The sequence below is a fragment of the Sciurus vulgaris genome, assembly GCF_902686455.1.
Source record: "Sciurus vulgaris genome assembly, chromosome: X".
Lineage (NCBI taxonomy): Eukaryota > Metazoa > Chordata > Mammalia > Rodentia > Sciuridae > Sciurus > Sciurus vulgaris.
The window spans coordinates 125,749,360-125,769,418 of NC_136471.1; the positions used below are offsets into that span (position 1 = coordinate 125,749,360).

The 20,059-nt window shown below is 42.0% G+C and overlaps 1 protein-coding gene across 6 annotated transcripts in view; it reads left to right on the plus strand.

Annotated features, from left to right (window-relative positions):
* Positions 1-20,059, plus strand: part of CTPS2 (CTP synthase 2) — a gene marked incomplete at its 5' end in the record, with an annotated part of 101,277 nt that overhangs the window by 16,901 nt on the left and 64,317 nt on the right. For all 6 annotated transcript variants that reach the window (XM_079123150.1, XM_079123152.1, XM_079123151.1 and 3 more), the window contains 5 exons: positions 3,770-3,886; positions 4,032-4,115; positions 5,555-5,635; positions 9,556-9,707; positions 15,308-15,440. In XM_079123150.1, coding sequence (XP_078979276.1) covers positions 3,770-3,886; positions 4,032-4,115; positions 5,555-5,635; positions 9,556-9,707; positions 15,308-15,440 — 567 coding nt within the window. The remainder of the gene's footprint in view (positions 1-3,769; positions 3,887-4,031; positions 4,116-5,554; positions 5,636-9,555; positions 9,708-15,307; positions 15,441-20,059) is intronic.

Genomic DNA, 20,059 nt, shown 5'->3' on the forward strand with positions numbered 1-20,059 from the left:
GACAATTTTTGATCTAGTAATCCCCCCACTTACCTGTGGCAGATATGTCCCAAGACATTACCTTAGATATATGAAACTCAGATAACATCAAACCCTGTATATACTATGTTTTTTTCTGCACATACATACTTAGAATAAAATTTTAATGTATAAAAGATTAAGAATGATGACTAATAATAGAAAAATTATAACTATATTATAATAAAAATTTAAAAAATTATGAATTGTTTATTTCTAGAGTTTTCCGTTTAATATTTTTGAACTGTAGCTGAATAAAAGTAATAAACTGTGGAAAGTGAAACCCCATAGAAGAGGAACTGGAGGTTTCTGAACAACAGTGGTAACCTTGACCCAGAGGCACAGGAAAGGGAACTTTCCAGTAGATGGAGAAAATGGTGTACCACCAATGGCCACTAGGGGGCAGGCGTGGAGAATGTTTAAAGTTTTAAAGTTTTGGACTCTGTAGTCTCTCTCTCCCAGAATACTTGCACCAAAAATCAGAAAAGGGCTGGGAGTGTAGCTTAGTGGTAGAACTCTTGCCTAGCATGTGTGAGGGTCTCAGTGCTTTCCCCAGCACTGTATAAAAAAGAAGAAAGAAGAAAGAAGAAGAAGAATGAAGGAGGAGGAGGAGGAGGAGGAACTTTTTAATTAAAAAAAAATCTTTTTTAGTTGTAGATGAACACAATGCCTTTATTCTGTTTATTTATTTTATGTGGTGCTAAGGATTGAGCCTAGTGCCTCACATGTACTAGGCAAGTGCTCTACCACTGAGCTACAACCCCAGCCCAATCCCTAACCCTTTTTAGTTTTTTAAATTTGAGGTAGCGCTTCACTAAGTTGCTGAGGCTGGCTTCGAACTTGTGATTGATCCTTCTGTCTCAGCCTCCCAAGTTGCTGGGATTAGAGGAGTGTGTCATCTACTCCTGACCATATATTCCTATTCTTTCCATACTTAGGAAGTTTGAACTTTAATTATGTTTTGATATCTGAATTAAAGTTAGTAAGGAATCATGTCTTCCACAGCAGGGTGGTTTTTAGACTTCTTAGTTTGGTTCTGTTGTAGTTTTGGTAACAGTTAACTAGAACACTTACTTAGGACATATGTTGAATCTTGAGACCTTTCTTTCCATTTCAATCACTAATCTAACCCCCAGTGTAGCATGCTGGGTACTGGGCATGTGGCCTTGTGGGGATGCAGGTTGCTTTTGGTGGGTGCTCAAGGTCAACCTTACTGAGGGGACACATCTCCCTTCTGGCTAAAGGGAAAAAGAGAGCGAGCTGTAGATGAAAAAGGACACTGGTGGGGGGGGCAGATAGTAGGGCTAGGGGAACAGGTAAGATGAGAGACTCGTGCAAGGGCCAGATCATGAAAGGTCTTTCCCAGGTGCATAAAGGAGTTGAGATTTTATTTTTAGTGAAGCAACCAGCCACTGAGGTACATTTAAGCTGAGAATGGAACCCAGGACCTTGCACATACTAGGCAAGTGCTCGAACTGTGGAGCTACACTCTTAGCCCCAGATTTTAAACATTTAAAAGGCCACTCTCCTGGTGTGAGACAAACGCTTTGGTCGTAGGATGGGAGGTCTGCAAACTTTTTCTGTGAAGCACCTGCTAGTAAATATTTGCAACTTTGCAGTCAGAGAATCTGTGTCACAACCTCTCAACTCTGTCATTTAATGTGAAACAGCCTTAGACAATATGAGAGGGGATGGGCAGGGAAGGGGGTGTAGTTGAGTGGCAGAACATTTACCTGGCATTTGTGAGGCCCCAGGCTCCATCTCTAGCACTGCAAAAGCAAAAAAGAATGGGCATAGCTTGTGCAATTAAAACTTTATTTATAAAAGCAGGCACTGAGCCATAGTTTACCATCCCCTGGTTAGATTATTACAATTATCCTGGCAAAAGATGCTGGCTGGGTGTGTCTAGGGTGGTAGCCATAGGGAGATTCACAGGCGGTTTTGCTGTATGACCCACTAGACTAGATTGGGCGAAGAAAAGACCAAGGGTCAAGGTGACTTCCAGACTTCTACCTTGAACTAGTTAGTGGGGAGAGATGCTGTTAGCTGTATTGTGGAAGCACCAAGGGATGCAAGCTTTGAAGTGGTGGTAGGACAAGAGTTTAGTTTGGGAAGCATTCAGCTTGAGTAATTGTTGAGCCACCCAACATATCAAGGACAGGATGGCTTCAAAACTCAGTGCTGGGAAGAGAGGGTAGGGTTAGAAGATTTCAGATCCATCCAGGTAGCTGAAGCCAGAGACAATAGTGAATTCTGGAACTGGGCTCACTATGATCCCTCCCCCTCCAACATCTGCATCATTCCACTTAGTACTCAAGTTTATTATGATTATTTTTTCTCTTTTGTGGTACTGGGGATTGAACCCAGGGGTGCCCTACCACTGAGCTTCATCCCTAGCCTTTTAAATTTTATTTTGAGACAGGGGCTTGCTAAGTTGCTGAGGCAGGCCTTGAACTTGCCATCCTTCTGCCTCAGCCTCCACATCTGGTTTAAGTTTTATTCTCTTTTTATTTTGGTACTAGTGATTGAACTTAGGGGTGCTTAACCCCTGAGCCACATCCCCAGCCCATTTTTATATTTTATTTAGAGATAGGGTCTTGCTGAGTTGCTTGGGGCCTCGCTAATCTGCTGAGTCTGGCTTTGAACTTGAGATCCTCCTGCCTCAGCCTCCCAATTGTTGGGATTACAGGAGTGCACATTGTGCCTGGCTCAAATTTTATTCTTTTTTTTTAACCTTTATTTTATTTATTTTTATGTGGTGCTGAGGATCGAACCCAGTGCCTCACACATACTAGGCAAGCACTCTACCACTGAGTTATAGTCCCAGTCCTCAAGTTTTATTCTTGATAATTATTCTTGAGTCCTGTCTTGCTTTTCTTGTTAAATTCTGAGCTCCTTAGGAACATGTCTCAAATCCTTCCCAACACCTTGCTTATAGTGTTGAACATGTAGTAGAAGCTCAAATACTAGAGAATAAATTTCAAATCCTTGTGATAGTCTTCAAGTATTTAATACAGAGAGGATGTATGAGTTAATGTGAATTTTATTTTAGTCTGAAGTGAAATGCTTTAAGTAACTTTATTGGAACCACATCGTAAATTAAGTTGACATTTATCAAAGGATTACACTGTGAGGAACATTCATAGGGCTTTTGGTACTATTTGTTTCAGAAAGCCAGCATGTTTTAATAAGATGATTTAATTCTAATAGTGGCAACACTGCAAGGAAACTGTTAACATGTGTTTGATGTGTGTGTGTGTGTGTGTGTGTGTGTGTGTGTGTGTGTGTGTAGAATGTGGGAGAAAGAGACAGAGGGAATGCTCATTATCTAATTCAGCCAGAGCCAGGTGGTTCTCACTTTTCTCACACTGTCACTGGATTTGAGTTCTCCCTCCTGATTGGGACCACTGATAGAAAGTAGCTCACCTTGCCCACTCTGTGGTCTATTGCTCTTTCTTTCTTTCAGTACTGGGAATTAAACCTGGGAACTTAACCACTGAAGCACATCCCCGGCCCTTTTTATTTTTATTTTGAGAGACAGGGTCTCGCTAAGTTGCTTAGGGCCTAACTAAGTTGCTGAGGCTGGCCTTGAACTTGTGATCCTCCTGCCTCAGCCTCTTGAGCTGCTGGGATTACAGGCGTGCGCCCCCACAGCTGGCATTGTGCTCAGATTATTAGGGATTTTTCGATTAGTTTCTGTACCATGGAGATGTTGGGTCATTTGTGTCTTATTTTTGTTTTCCATTCCCAGCTGGGAGGCACCATTGGAGACATTGAAGGAATGCCCTTTGTGGAAGCGTTCAGACAATTCCAGTTTAAGGCGAAAAGAGAAAATTTCTATAATATCCATGTCAGCCTTGTCCCACAGGTGGGTTTTCCAAATAAGTATGTGGACAGCAACCCTGATCCATATTCCTATGACATTTTATGTGTCCCACATTTGAAACTGGAGAACCATTAATTGTCCAGAAGAGCTACATGTCCAGTGTACTGACAGACTCATTCCTTTTTAGCCCAATGCCACTGGAGAACAAAAAACCAAACCCACGCAGAACAGTGTCCGTGCACTGAGGGGATTGGGTCTGTCTCCGGATCTGGTGAGTTAAGCACAGTGGGTAAGCTTATCCCTAAGGTCTCTTGGAGCAGGACCTCCATGTCTTCATAACATTCATCACTGATTTTTTTAAAATTTTTGATGCTGGGGATTGAACCCGGGGCCTTGTTTACGTTCAGCACATGCTCTGTCTCTAAGCTACACTCCTAGCCCTTAATCTATAACATCATTAGTTTTCTGTAGTTCTCAGATGGTTCCTATGACAATAAGCTTTTTGTATCTGGGAACCAGGAAAGGCTTATCTCCTTATCTTTCTTTATTTATTTCTTCAGGTACCAGGAATTGAACCCAGGGGTACTTAACCACTGAACCATATTCCCCAGCCCTATTTTGTATTTTATTTAGAGACAGGGTCTCACTGAGTTGCTTAGGGTCTTGCTGAGTTGCTGAGGCTGGCTTTGAACTTGTGATCCTTCTACCTCAGCCTCCTGAGCCACTGGGATTGCAGGAGTGTGCCACGCCTGGCTCCTTATCTTTAAATTGACCATTTATTCTTCTCCAAGCCCTCATTTGATTGGCACTGGGCAAGAGCAATGGTCTTGCCATTTGTATGGTTCCTGGATCCTTTAGAATGAAGGTGGGATCCTGGGATTTCCTGTGACCCTGATACAATGGGCTATCACTGCTGTTATTTTTAATCTGAACAGTGATGTGGCCTTGTAGCATGTAATCTGGTTATCACCAATAATCCAGATCAGGGGTCTGAAAATAACAGTTCTCAATTTAAGCTGCCTATTTTTGTAAATAAAGTTTTTTTTTTTTTGTACCAGGGTTTGAACCCAGGTCTACTTAACCACTGAACCACATCCCCAGCCCATTTTATTTTTTATTTTATTTTGAGACAGAGTCTAAGTTGCCTAGGTCCTTGCTAAATTGCTGAGGCTGGCTTAGAACTTGCAATCCTCCTGCCTCAGCCTCCCTAGCCACTAGGATTACAGGTGTGTGCTCCTGCACCCAGCTTGTAAATAAAGTTTTATTGGCATATACTCATTTGTTTCCATATTGTCTATAGCTGCTTCTGCACTGCAGTAGCACAGCTGAGGCTTAGGACAGTGACTGCCTGACCTGTCAATTTAAAATATTTCCCATCTGGGCCTTTAGAGTAAAGGTTTGTCAACCCTTGATCTAGCTCTTTTCTTGTATTTAATGAAGCAACACTGTGAGCCTTGACTTTGTTCATCAGAGATGTGCTGACATTTTGAGCTCTTACTGGTAGATTTGTGTTGAATTTGATTGTTTCCCTATATTAGTGCTCAACCCAATTTCTCAGTCCAGTGCAACGTCCAAGGTGAGCAATTGCATACCTGACCAAGTCTCTTGTAGAATAAAGAAATGAATACACTGTCAGGCTGAAAATCAAGGGCAACATGACCAGCCCAGTCAGTCCCCACTTGCTGACCTGTGCATAATTGGCTTTGACAGATTGTCTGCCGAAGTTCGACACCCATTGAGATGGCCGTGAAGGAGAAGATTTCTATGTTCTGTCACGTAAACCCTGAACAGGTTGGTGTTGCTCTTTAGATTTCTTTGTCTTGCATGTGCTTCTTCTGATGCCAGCATTTTGTACTTGTTCAATATTTTATTGTTTTGGGGGGCATTTGAGGGTCTCTTATTCAACCATGGCTCCCTAGCTCTTAAGTGAACAAACTTGAGTCTCCTGATTCCTTAGATATCACTCCTTAAATTATAGGCACAAAAGTTTTTAACTTGCAATCTTCACATAGTTCTCTCACTAGCTTGAGACAGGGTCTCAGCCTGTAAAGCTGGGAGACTTGCTAAATTACTGAGGCTGACCTCAACTTGCAATCCTCCTGCTTCAGCCTCCTGAGTTGCAAGGGTTGCAGGTGTGCAGCCCTGCTCCCAGCTTCTCCTAATTGTCTTTTATTTATCTTGTCTTTCCTTCTGGACACTTACTGCTTTCACTTGTTTCTCCTTTGTACCTGTTATAGCTTCACTCACCCTAAGCCACCCCAGTACACTGAAACTGTCCTCTCTCTGCTAATCAGAACAGTGACTTCAGTTCATAGCATTACTACATAAACTGTACTGTGACTTGGGCTTAGGCCCTCTCTTCTGCAGGACTTTTCACCTGAGTATTGCGACAATTAGTTTTTCTTTCTCTTTCCTTCTCCTATCTCTGTCTCTTGTTCCCAGAAGGCTCTAGCCCAAGGGATGGGAGCTGGCTACAGTTTATAAAGTGGTATAATGGTGCTCAGGCAAAGGGTGAGGTTTGGTCGAAATCTTTTCTACATGTGTGCCCTGAGTTCTCTGGGGCCTAAAAACCATTTAGTGGGGTTTTTATATCTCAGGAGGCAGGCTGATGAGGAGCCCCCTGGTTGACACTTCAGAATTGGAACTATTTTGAAAAATAAATGATTCTCTGTCTTTGTCTTTTTTCATACCATTTTTGTTTTCTTTCAGTTATTTGGAGTACCCATCCTATTGGTAGGTAGTACTTTGTATATATTTTGAGACAGGGTCTTGCTTGAAGTTGCTGAGGTTGGCCTCAAACTCGTGATCCTCATGTCAGCCTCCTGAGGCCACTGAGAATACAGACATGTGTCACCATGCGTAACTAAACTTCCCACTTCTTAGTTGCAGCCTTTTCATGAGTAGTGATGAATCTGCATTTGAAGGTGTTTTTATCTGGATCTTTGAGGAGGTGATGAAGAGGGCCACAGGCCTCTCTGTGAATGTGGCCCGTGACCATATTTGAAAAGTCTCTCTCTCTGGCCTGGAGGAGAAATGAGTAAATAGTTCCACATCCCATGACTTCCATGGAAGTTGTGGCTGGGCAGAGATTTAATTAGTGATTGGAATGGAGCCCCATATTGGTGATATCTCATCTCTTGGAATTGCATTGGTGAATGTAGGAGTGAGGCCCCGTAATTTGAACATCCAGTTGATGCTCTTCAAACAGCTTAAGAACCCTTGACTTTAGAGCTGTGGGCTTGGGAAGACGGAACTCAGAGTTGGCAAAACATTTCTTGGCATTTATTTAGGATGTGGCAGATCCTTAAATGCCTGCAAGTAGCCCCTTGGATATACTTGAGAGGCTGTTGAAAGCTCATTAGGGTAAATGTGGAAAACAACCACAGCCAGACATCAGCTGCTATTGAAAGGTATTCTTCTCTCCTAACAGGTATAATTAATTTTACTGTAGTCAATGTGCACTAGTAAATTCACCCAAATGAAGGGAGCAGGGGACAAGACTGCAGACAGAAGCAACTACAGTAGCAATGACAATGAATGAAAGAACAAATAAAGTTTGTATACACACTTAGAAGACAAGGTGCACGTGTTCAATGCTGCTGCTTTAACACACACTTAGAAGATGGTGGCTTGGACCGTGCATCTTGGATATTGATCTACGAAGCTTCTACATTTTAATACCAAGTCTCCGACAGCAGCACAATGTCAATTCTGACACTCATTACCCAGAGTAAGCATCAAACGCCGCAGGTTTAAGGACTCGGTCTCTTACAAGACGCCCCCCACCCCATCTGCCACAAGTTTCCATTATTCCCAAGCCACTGAGCTTCTGCCAGCTAGCTACAATTTTGGGGCTTCCATGATCCTCTTCTTTTTTTATTTATTTTTTATTTTTACAGACTGCATTTTGATTCATCATACACAAATGGGGTACAAGTTTTTGTTTCTGTGGTTGTGCACGATGTAGATTCATACCATTCGTGTAATCATACATGTACATAGGCTAATGATGTCTGTCTCATTCCACCATTGTTCATACCCCCACCCCCTCCTCCCTCTCATTTCCCTCTACATAATCCAAAGTTCCTCCATTCTTCTCTCACCCCCATCGCCATTATATATCATTATCCACTTATCAGGGAAAGCATTCTGCCTTTGGTTTTTTGGGATTGGTTTATTTCACTTAGCACGATCCCCTTCTTTGATAGTGCTCTACAATGACTCACAGAACTCAGGAAAGTGTTGTGTTTATAGTTCTTGTTTTATTATATAGGGTGAAAATGAACAGCTAGATGAAAAGATGCAGAGGGCAAGGTCTAGGAAAGTTCTAGGCCCAGGAGCTTTGGTCCTTACTGAATCAGGGAGTGTCCCTCTCTTGGTACGTGTATATTTTCACCCACTGGCTAGTTCCCCCAAGCTTTGCTCTTCCTGAGTTTTTATTGGGGCATTATTGTGTAAGCATGATTGAATATCTAGCCACATTTGAACTCAGTCCCCATTCCCTCTTCTTCCCTCCCCAGAGGTTAGGCTGGTGGCTGAAAGTTCCAGTCCTCTAATCACTTGGTTCATTTTTTCTGGTGACCATTCTCATCCTGAAGCTATCTACGGGCACCAGGAGTCACCTCAGTTGCATAATAAAATACTCTATCACTCAGGAAATTCTGAGGGCTTTTCAAGCTCTGTGCCAGGAACTGGGGACAAAGACCAGATAAAGTTGTCTTTCATGATTTGCAAGGGATTGGTTTCAGGACCCCTGTGGATACCAAATTCTGTGGGGCTCAAGTTCTTAATATAAAATGGTGCATATAACTTACACACATCCTCTGTTTTTTTTTTTTTTTTTAAATTTAATTTAATTTTGTACCAGAGATTGAATCCAGGGATGCTTAGCCACTGAGCTACATCCCCAGCCCTATTTTGTATTTTATTTAGAGATGGGGTCTCACTGAGCTGCTTAGCACCTGACCATTGTTGAAGTTGGCTTTGAACTCACAATCCTCCTGCCTCAGCCTCCCTAGATGCTGGGATTACAGGTGTGTGCCACCGCACCCAGCTAAATTTTTGATTTGAAATAGTGTCTTTCTAAGTTGCTGAGACTGCCTTTGAACTTGTGTTCCTCCTGCCTCAGCCTCCCAAACTGCTGGGATTATAGGCATGTGCCACCTTTGTGCCTGGCCACATCCTTTTGTATGCTTTATCTCTAGGTTTTTTATAATGTCAAATACAATGTAAATACTATACAGTTTTTACACAATATTGTTTAGGAATACTGACAAGAAAAAAGTCTGTATGTGTTTAATACAGATGCAGGTATTTTTTCTGAATATTTTTGATCCATGGTTGTTTTAATCCATCAGTGTGAAACCCATGGTTATGGCTGTATATTTACCTTTTTTTTTTTTTTTTTTTGGTGATGCTGGGGATTAGAACCCAGGGCCTTGTTCATGCAAAGCAAGCACACTACCAGCTGAGTCATATCCCCAGCCCTTTACTTTTAATTTTACCATGATACCAATTGTTGTGGAAGTAGAATAAGGAACTCAAAGAGTTTTGTAATTAAATCAAACTCACCTTGTTTTAATTCTCTCATTTAGGTTACTGGATTTTCTTATATCAGTATAAATAAACTGCAGGCTCTTGAATTTTGTCTCATTCCTGTGGCATATTTGAGGCGATCCATCTAAGCGGGGTGTTTTATTATCATTGATCAGGTCATATGTATCCATGATGTTTCTTCTACATACCGAGTGCCCGTGCTTTTGGAGGAACAAGGCATTGTTAAGTACTTCAAAGAGCGATTGGACCTGCCCATTGGTGATTCTTCAAGCAATTTGCTTTTCAAGTGGAAGAATATGGCTGACAGGTATGTGAAAGGAATTACTTCTAGAATCTTTAATAGTTCCTGTACTCTGAAGATTTCTGGAGCCTTTGACATTGCTGTACTTAAACCAAAGTGAATTGAAGAAATATGGATTCTAGAAGGAATATTGTTACTTCTGGAAGGCTTTTATATATTAGTTTCTCTCTCTCAGTACTGGGGATTGATCCCAGGAGCACTCTACCACTGAGCTATATCCCCAGCCCTTTTTAAAAATATTGTTCTAATTAGTTACACGTGACAGCAGAATGCATTTTGATTCATTATACATGAGTGGAGCACAACTTTTGAGACAGGATCTTGTTAAATTGCTGAGGCTGGCCTTGAGCTTGTGATCCTTTTGCCTCAGCCTCCCCAGTAGCTGAGATTATAGGCACGCACCACCATGCCTGGCTAGTTTATTCCTTACTTTTTGAAATTTTATGCCTTTTAAATATTGCAAGCTTTTTGTTCTGTTTGGTTTGTTTTTAAGATTTGGCTAACATTGCCTTAAGAAAACCCTTTTGCGTGGGAAGTTTCAGCTATTGCCAGTATTGTTCAATCTTGTAGCTATTAACTAGTTAATATTATTATTAAAATTACTGACATGTTTTAGCTTTAATGTAACTATTTTAATTTGATTTAAGGGTTTGCCTAAATTTGAAATCCATTTGGAAGTGAAATCCCATAACCCTGTTTTCTTTTATTCAGGGTAATTGAGGTGTGACAAGTCACAGGCTGCCTGGTTGCTTGTGCAGCTTAGGTCAGAAGCAGTAGGTGCAGCTCCATATTTTGGTTCTGGATTCAGACTCTGGCTCTCTCTCTCACTAGCTGGGAATTTGTGTAGATTACTTAACTTCTCTGGGTGCATCCTACCATCTATACATATCAGAGGCATACTAGTCCCCACCTAATGGGAATTAATGAGAGGAAACACAGGACTTCACATTGAGTCAGGCTCCAAGTATTGGTTGCTGATATTGGCAACCATGATTAAAATGATTTGATGGTAACAAAATCACTGACCTTGGTAGATTGAAGTTCTCTCGCCCTTTCACTTAAGTTTTTTTTTTTTTTTCATTTTTTGGTTCTGGGGATCGAACTAGGCCTCGTTTATGCTAAGCAGGTGCTCTGCCACTGAGTTATACCCTCACACTCTTTTCACTTAAAATTAAAAAAAAAAAACCCAAACTGGTTTGTGTTGGAGGCTGTGCCATGCAGACGGCGCCAGAATGGCGCCTGGCAGTCAGCCAGAGGTTGTCGGCAGCAGGGAGATTAATTGACATGAGCACACTCAGGTGATTTATTATCCACGCACACAATGCATGCGCATGTGTTCTCAAGTACTCCTAATTGTGCCTGCTCGGACATCTAGCGTCTTGCCTAATCTTTGCATAAGAGGCGTGGCCCTACTCTGCCTCCTGGAGGTGATATAAGCGGGCCGTAGGAGAGTGTGACAGTAAAGAGCAGCAGCTAGCAGAAAGAAGTGGAGAGAAGCCATTAGCAGAAAGGAAGAAGAAGAAGTGGCAAGCAGATAGAAGCAGCGAGTAGGGGCAGCGGCGGAAGGCAGATCGTAGAGCGGAGAACTGAGAACACATCTTTAGGTTGCAGGTCACAGATCGCAGTAAGCGGGACGCATCATTAAGAAGCACCTCAGATAGACACATCCTTAGTTCACAGGATGCAGGACGCACCTTTAAGAAGCAGCAAAACTAAGATATGGATCTCTGAAAGTGTAGTCTCTCTATCTTAAGCAAAGTCTCTCTCTTATGCAAAGCCTCTCTCTCCTCTCAAAGCAAGTAAGCCTCCTTTCCTCTATCCTCTATAAACAAGCAAGCAAGGAAGGAAGCAGCTCAGAAATAGAAGTAGCTCAGTTTCCAGTTCACCACCCATAAAGACCCCTGCAAATTGTTGCTGCAGGCAGTGACAAATACCTGCGGATTTGGTGCCACAAAGAGACAGTGACAGGTTTGGACTTCTTGGGGGCGAGTAGAATCAAGAAAAATGTGCAGGGCTGGGAAGATAGCTCAGTTGGTAGAGTGCTTGCCTTGCAAGCACAAGGCCCTGGGTTCGATCCTCAGCACCACAAAAAAAAAAAAAAAAAAAAAAGAAAAATGTGCAATTTCTGAATTTCTGAACTTAGGTACTCTAATGAATGATGATACAGTTAAGCCTTTGCCCTCCAGAAAGCTTAAGGAATCAGTCATTTTGTAGGAATTTTCTGAGTAGCTTGGAGCTGATCCTCTTTAGCACTAGAATTTTTAGTATTTTACTTTTTGTATTGAAAATAGCTTTATGCTTCTATGCTTTCTTTTATTATCATTATTTTTGTTACTGGGGGTTGAGCTCAGGGGTTCTTTCCCACTGAAGTACATCCCCAGCCCACCACCCCACCCCATTGTCTTAAAATCTTTTATTTTGAGATAGGATCTAAGTTGCTGAGGCTGGCCTCAAACTTGTGATCCTCTTGCCTCAGCCTCCTGAGTTGCTGGGATTACAGTGTGTACCACCATGCCTGGATGCTTTTATACTTTCTAAAGCCAAATGTTTGGTCTTTGTATTAGATTCTTGTGGCTGCTGTAATAAAGTACCCTAACCTGTGTGACTTAAAACAACAGAAATATATTCTCTCATAGTCCTGGAGGCCAGAAGTCCAAAATCGAGACATTCATAGGGTTGGTTCCTTCTGGAAGCTCTGAAAGAGTATCTGTCCCCTGTCCCTCTTCTACTTTCTAGTGGCTTCCTGTAATCCTTGGTGTCCCTTGGCTTATGGCCACACTACTCCAATCTCTGCCTGTGTGCTTACATCGCCTTTCCCTTGTGTCTTCTCCCATTCTCTTCTTTTGTAAGTATGCTTGTCATTGGTTATAGGGCCCACCCTAATCCAAGATGATCTCATCTGGAGATCCTTAACTTAATTGTATCAACAAAGATCCTTTTCCCACGTAAGGTCATATGCATAGGTTCTGAGGGACATATTTCTTTAGGTGGGCGCCATTAGCTTTACTGTAGTCTTTACTCGAAGAAGATATTGACAGTTCCACATGGGCTGTGATATTGGTTGATTGATAATGGTGATGTTGAATGTCATTTTTTTGTTGTTCTGGAGATGGAACCCAGGTCCTCACACATGCTAGGCAAGTGCCCTACCACTGAGCTACACCACCATTCCCTATTCTTTCTTTCTTTTTTCTTTTTCTTTTTGACACCAGGGAATGAACTCGGGGGCACTCAACCACTGAGCCACACACATCCCCAGCCCTATTTTTAATTTTATCTAGAGACAGGGTCTCGTTGAGTTGCTTAGGGCCTTGCTAAGTTGCTGAGGCTGGCTTTGAACTTGCAATCCTCCTGCCTCATCTTCCTGAGCTGCTGGGATTACAGGCATGCCCCAAGGCACCTGGCATGTTGTTTCTTTTTTTTTTGAGAGATGGGTCTCAGAGATGGGCTGGACTTGAACTCCTGGGCTCAAGTGATCCTCCTGCCTCAGCCTCCCAAGTACCTGGGACTGTAGGCATGAGCCAGTGCACCTGACTAGAGTGTCCATTCTTTAGCTACTGCCCCCTGACTATGGCCTATAGAGAGATACAGGGAGGCCAGCAGAGGTGAAAGGAGCAGCTTCAATGATGGAAGCCCAGTGCTGCTTTTAGCCAGGGATCACTGCTTAAACTGGATTGGAAAACTCGCCTGGGGCCCAAGGCCAATGTGGAACAGTCCTCTTGGTCTGGGGACCTGCCTGTGGGGGTAGGCCTGCAAAGTGGATTCCCTCTCCTGTTCCTGCAGAAGCTCACAGTTGTACCAGAAGCTTGCCTATATGCTGTGGTGTTGACTGAATGGAGCACATGAGGGTGATGCTTGGCTGTTCTGGAAAGGGCAAGTCGAGGGAAAGAGAGCATGAGGGATTGCCTGCACAGCAGCCCCCTACCTGGGAGGTATGACCCATAGACTCACCTGTTCCAGCCACTACTAAGTGACTCCTCCTTCTCTGGGAAGCCCAGATGTGAGTGAGTCAAAGGAGGAGTTGGCTGTTGTCTCCAGAGCAGCTTCCTTCCCAGGACAGGGCTGATGTCCCTCCTCCAAAGAGGAGGAGTGAGGCCCAGTCATCCTGCTGTGCAGAGGCAGCTGTGATTGCCAGGACCCAGGTGTGGGTCACCTGCCTCTGAAGTCATCATCAGTATCGCTGATACTTGGTTCCCTGTCACCTTGCTTTCTGTTATCTGAATCCCCTAGGGAGAGGTGGCATGAGGTGTGTGTTGCTGTGGAATCTCCAGAGCAACATAAACTTTAGCAGGGAGGTCAAGGTTTAACAGTTTTCCAGGTACTTCAGTCACCTTCCTAGAAAGTACTTTTCTAAACCAGGTGCCATGGTGCAGGCCTGTAATTCCAGCAACTCGGGAGGCTGAGGCAGGACGATCACGAGTTCAAAGCCAGCCTCATCAACTTACCAAGACCCTAAGCAACATAATGAGATTGGCCACATCACTTTTGCACTCTTTGTGGATGTGTTATAGAAAAGGAATATTTCCCATCATGGAATTTTTGCAAGGTATTTGGGGAAGGGCCACATCAAAGCCCCCAAATATCTTCAACCCCAAGATGACATTTCTACCTACTTAATACCAGGTCACATGCTTTTCTTGTTCTTTGGACAGATTTCTTTAAAAAGCCACACAAAGGATTATGTTTTTTATGTTGAACTGTGATTAAGCATCTTCTATAGAATGGAATTTTCTCATAAAAATGATCTAAATGGCCTGTAATATTCTAAATAGTTCTCTTAGTAACATTCTTCAGGCATGCCATGAATAGGCAGACTTTTGTGGGCCAGCCGGGAATGCAAGAATTTAAAATGGAGACATTTTGAATGTACTTTCTTATACAATGTCACCTTACAAAATTAATATTAGAATGTTCTCTATTGACAAGCAGAATGCTTTTTCTTATACAATGTCACCTTATAAACTAATTTATGAACAGCTCTTATTTATGGGATAGCTTTTTAAATTTTTTGTTTTGAATGTTTTAAAATTTCCTCTGATATATTTTCTTAGATTTATGTCTGCACCTGCTTATTTATATAAGCCAACATTGGCATTTCTTATGAGTTTGAAATTTGGTGAGGAGATTTTGGTGCTTTGGAGGGGAGATTTGACTCAGGTTCATCAAGAATGAGTCTTACCTGCTCCTAAGATTTAATTTTTATTAAGTGCCTTTGAATGTTTTCTCTGATAAGTGGATGATGATACATAATGAGGGGGTGTGGCAAGGGGTGGAGAGAAGAATGAAGGAACTTTGGCTGGTGTAGAGGAAAATGGGGCAGGAGGGGGTGGGGAAGGAAAGACAGTAGAATGAGACAGTATTACCCTAGGTATATGTATGATTACATGAATGGTGTGAATCTACATTGTGCACAACCATAGAAATGAAAAGTTGTACCCCATTTGTGTACAATGAATCAAAATGCAGTCTGTAAAAATAAAAATTTAAATTAAAAAACATGAAAACAAAAGATTTTATTAAGTGTCTTGAAATTGGAGCAGTGTCTGTTTTTTGTGATGTTCCATGACATGCTTTTATATAAACTTTGAGCTTATCTTTCTTCTCAGGTATGAAAGATTACAGAAAACATGCTCCATAGCCCTGGTTGGTAAATATACCAAACTCAGGGACTGCTACGCCTCTGTGTTCAAGGCCCTGGAGCACTCAGCCTTGGCCATCAACCACAAGTTGAATCTGATGGTGAGTCCAGGCCAGGTCTCCCAGATATTTCAGTCCTTCAGTTCATGTGTTCTGAAGGGGAAGGTTGTGTTGAAGGGTCCCTATAACCACCTCAGGCTTGATGCTTCACCAGAACTTGTATGGTCATACTCATGGTTAAGATGGACAGCCAAAGAATACAAAGCAAAATCGACGAAGGGGAGAGGTCTTGGTAAATCAGGTGCAAGCCTCCCCAAGTGGAGTCTCACAGAGTGAGCCAGTGATGACTTGGGACAATACGTGTGGAATGTTCTCTACCACAGATGCTCATCAGAGACTCAGTGCCCAGGTTTTTTCTTTTTGCTGGGGTGCTGGGAGTTGAACCCATGGTCTCTTGTATGCTAGGTAAGTGCTTTACCCCTGAGCTAGCACACCCAGCCCGTGCCCAGGGTTTTCACTGAGGGTTGGTCCTGTAGGCACCCTCTGCCTACTACATACCTGAATTCCAGCCTTGCGGGAGGGAACCATAATAAATGTTGTTGTTTGTACAAACATGTTAGGTACAAAGAATCACTCTTATTAGTTCTTGGAATGATGGGAACCCTTCTGAAATCCAGGCTTCCAGATGCCAGCCCAGGGTCAATCTTTCAAGTAGTCTTCTCCAACGACAGTGGTCAGGTCTTCTGTGCTAGCTTTTTTCTGCACATAGGTTTAAGGCACGTTTCTGAAATTAGACTTTGCATAACCAGTTAAATATATACTTTGTGCTCATTTAAGCACGTTGTATTTGCCTACCAAGAAAATAATAGAATATTCTAAAATAATAGAATATTCTATTCCCTTTAGCATTGGAATAGAATCCAGATTTAAAAAACAAATTTTTTAGCTGTACATGGATATAATACCTTTGTTTTATTTATTTATTTGTTTTATGTGCTGCTGAGGATCGAACCCAGTGCCTCACATGTGCAAGGCAAATGCTCTACCACTGAGCCACAACACCAGTTCAAGAATCCAGATTTTTAAAATGCCATTTCCCTCTTTTTCCTTTTTTGTACTGGGGATTGAACCCAGGGGCACTTTGTCACTGAACTACATCCCCAGCTCTTCTTATTTTATTTTACTTTGAGACAGTCTTGCTAAGTTGCTGAAGGGCCTCACTACATTACTGAGGTTGTCCTTAAACTTGCAATCCTCCTGCCTCAGCCTCCTGAGTTGCTGGGATTACAGGTGTGCACCACCGTGCCTGGCCTGTATTGCTCTTTCTACTTAAATCATGAGTATTTGTTTTTAAAAATAAATCAATAAAAATCATCTTTCTACAAATAAATCATGATTATTTGTTTTTAAAAATCATTATTATGGAATTGCAGAAGTGTAGTCATTATATATAACCTGAATATATTCTATGTCTTTCTTAAATGTAGAAGTAATACATGTTCACTGTAAAACATTTAAACAAAACATAAATTACAGAACGCAGAAGATTCCACCTCCCTGGAATTCCACTTCTCTGTTGTTCCTCGATACCAATTTGCTGCCTATCTTTCTCTATAGAGCACATTTATACTTAAGAATATGCAATGTGGGAATATCATGATTTAAGCAATTATCATCTTATTTATTTATTTATTTATTTATTTTTTGCAGTGCTGGGGATTGAACTCAGGGCCTTGTGCATTCGAGGCAAGCACTCTACCAACTGAGCTATATTCCTGGCCCCTTCTCCCTTCTTTTTAGCCTCAAACTCAGGTCCTTGTGCTTGCTTAGCATGGGCTCTACCATTAAGCTACACCCCTAATGCCTACTCTAATCACTTTTTATTTTTGACTTTCCAAGGAATATTTCACACCCCACTCCTCCAAGTCTCCTAGCCCATGAAGAAAAAAGAAAAAATTACCATGACACAAATTTTATAAAGCCTCTAAATTGGTTTTTTATTTTAAGATGTATTCAGATAGTAACTTTTATAAAGGAAATACAGAGATAATACAGGTACATAGCGACTGTTATGCACATAGGTGTTGGTATACGGGATTGTCCATTTAATAGAGCTCACAGCCTAACCTGCTGTAGCATCTTCCTCACTGGCTTCTAACCACCAGTCTTCCCTCTATTTTTCATGCTGTACCAGTGAGTTTTCTAAATTCTCTGTTCTCTTTGTTCCTGTCATCCTCTGACTTAAGACTGTTCAGTGGTGTCTGAGTCTGTTTGGGCTGCTCTAAAAAATACTGGGAGGCTTATGAAAACCAGAAATATATTTCTGGAGGCTGAGAGTCGACCTCAGGATACCAGTAGGTCAGGTTCTAGTGAGGGGCCTCTTCCAGGTTGCAGATGGCTGTGTTCTGGTAACATCCTCATTTGGTGGAAGGGGTGAGGAAGCTCTCTAGGGCCTCTCTTATATGGGTGCTAATTAATGAGGGCACCACTCTCCTGACCTAGTTACCTCACAATAGCCCTACCTCCTAACACCATAATATTGGGAGTTAGGATTTCAACGTATGAATTTGGCCCCTTTTTGGTACTGGGGATTGAACCCAGGGGCCTTAGCCACTGAGCCACATCCCCAGCCCTATTTATTTTTCATTTTGAGACAGGGTCTTGCTAAGTTGCTTAGGGCCTCACTAAGTTGCTGAGGCTGCCCTGGAATTTGGGATTCTCCTGCCTCAGCCTCCCAAGTTGTTGAGATTACAGGCATGTGCCATTGTACCTGGCTCAACATGAATTTTGGGGACACAAATATTCAGTCCATTGCAAGTGATTTCAAGTGTAAACTCTGTGTCATGGCATCTCAGCTTCGTCACTTACTTCCCTCTGACCAATCAGATCTTTCCTCTGCAGAGGTAGAGCCTCTTTTTGAGGGTCTCAGAGTGATCACTATTTTTTCTTTTTTTTTGTATTTTTTAAAATATTTTTTTAAATTGAAAATCATACATTTACATAGGGAAATGTTGTTTGATTCATTCTGTTATTTTTCCCTTCCCCCCACCCCTCCCATCCCTCTTTTCCCTCTATACAGTCCTTCCTTCCTCCATTCTTACCACCCTCCTTATCCCTAACCCTAAACCTAACCCTAACCCTAACGCTAACCCCTCCCATCCCCCATTATGTGTCCTCATCCGCTTATCAGGGAAATCATTCCTCCTTTGGGTTTTTGAGATTGGCTTATCTCACTTAGCATGATATTCTCCAATATCATCCATTGGCCTGCAAATGCCATAATTTTATCATTCTTCATGGCAGAGTAATATTCCATTGTATATATATACCAGTTTCTTTATCCATTCATCAACTGAAGGGCATCTAGGTTGGTTCCACAATCTGGCTATGGTGAATTGAGCAGCTATGAACATTGATGTGGCTGTATCTCTGTAGTATGCTGATTTTAAGTCCTTTGGGTATAGGCCAAGGAGTGGGATAGCTGGGTCAAATGATGGTTCCATTCCAAGCTTTCTGAGGAATCTCCATACTGCTTTTCAGAGTGGCTGCATTAATTTGCAACCCCACCAGCAATGTATGAGTGTACCTTTTCCCCACATCCTCGCCAACACCTATTGTTGCTTGTATTCTTGATAATCGGCATTCTAATTGGGGTGAGATGGAATCTTAGGGTAGTTTTGATTTGCATTTCTCTTATTATTAGAGATGTTGAATATTTTTTCATATATCTGTTGATTGCTTGTACACCTTCTTCTGTGAAGTGTCTGCTCATTTCCTTAGCCCATTTGTTGATTGGATTATTTGTATTCTTGGTGTAGAGCTTTTTGAGTTCTTTATATATTCTGGAAATTAGCGCTTTATCTGAAGTATGAGTGGCAAAGATATTCTCCCACTCTGTAGGCTCTCTCTTCACATTGCTGATAGTTTCCTTTGCTGAGAGAAAGCTATTTAGTTTGAATCTATCCCAGTTATTGATTCTTGCTTTTATTTCTTGGGCTATGGGAGTCCTGTTAAGGAAGTCTGATCCTAAGCCAACAAGGTGAAGGTTTGGACCTACTTTTTCTTCTATAAGATGCAGGGTCTCTGGTCTGATTCCGAGGTCCTTGATCCATTTTGAGTTGAGTTTTGTGCAGGGTGAGAGATATGGGTTTAGTTTCATTCTGTTGCATATGGATTTCCAGTTTTCCCAGCACCATTTGTTGAAGAGGCTATCTTTTCTCCATTACATATTTTTGGCACCTTTGTCTAGTATGAGACAATTGTATTTATTTGGGTTTGTGTCACTACTTTTTCTTTTCTCTGAGATTCCATATCCTTCTCCCTTCCTCCCTTCATCTCCTGCACACCTTCTTGGTCATCTCCCAACACACACATACACAAACATACACACACACACACACGCGTGCGCGCGCTCATTCTTGGTGCTTAGATTTTTAGATATCATCTCTCCAGAGATTTTTTTTTTTTGTACTGGGGACTCAGATTGAACCCAGGGGCCTTAATCACTGAGCCACATCCCCAATCCTTTTTATTTTTTATTTTGAGACAGGGTCTCTCTAACTTGCTTAGGCCTTTACTAAGTTGCTGAGCCTGGCTTCGAACTCAAGATCCTTCTGCCTCAGTCTCTGGAGTCACTGGGATTGTAGGCATGTACCACTGTGCCGGGATTCCCTAGAGATCTTCTATGACGTCACTCCTTTACTTTTTTCCTACAATGTCCC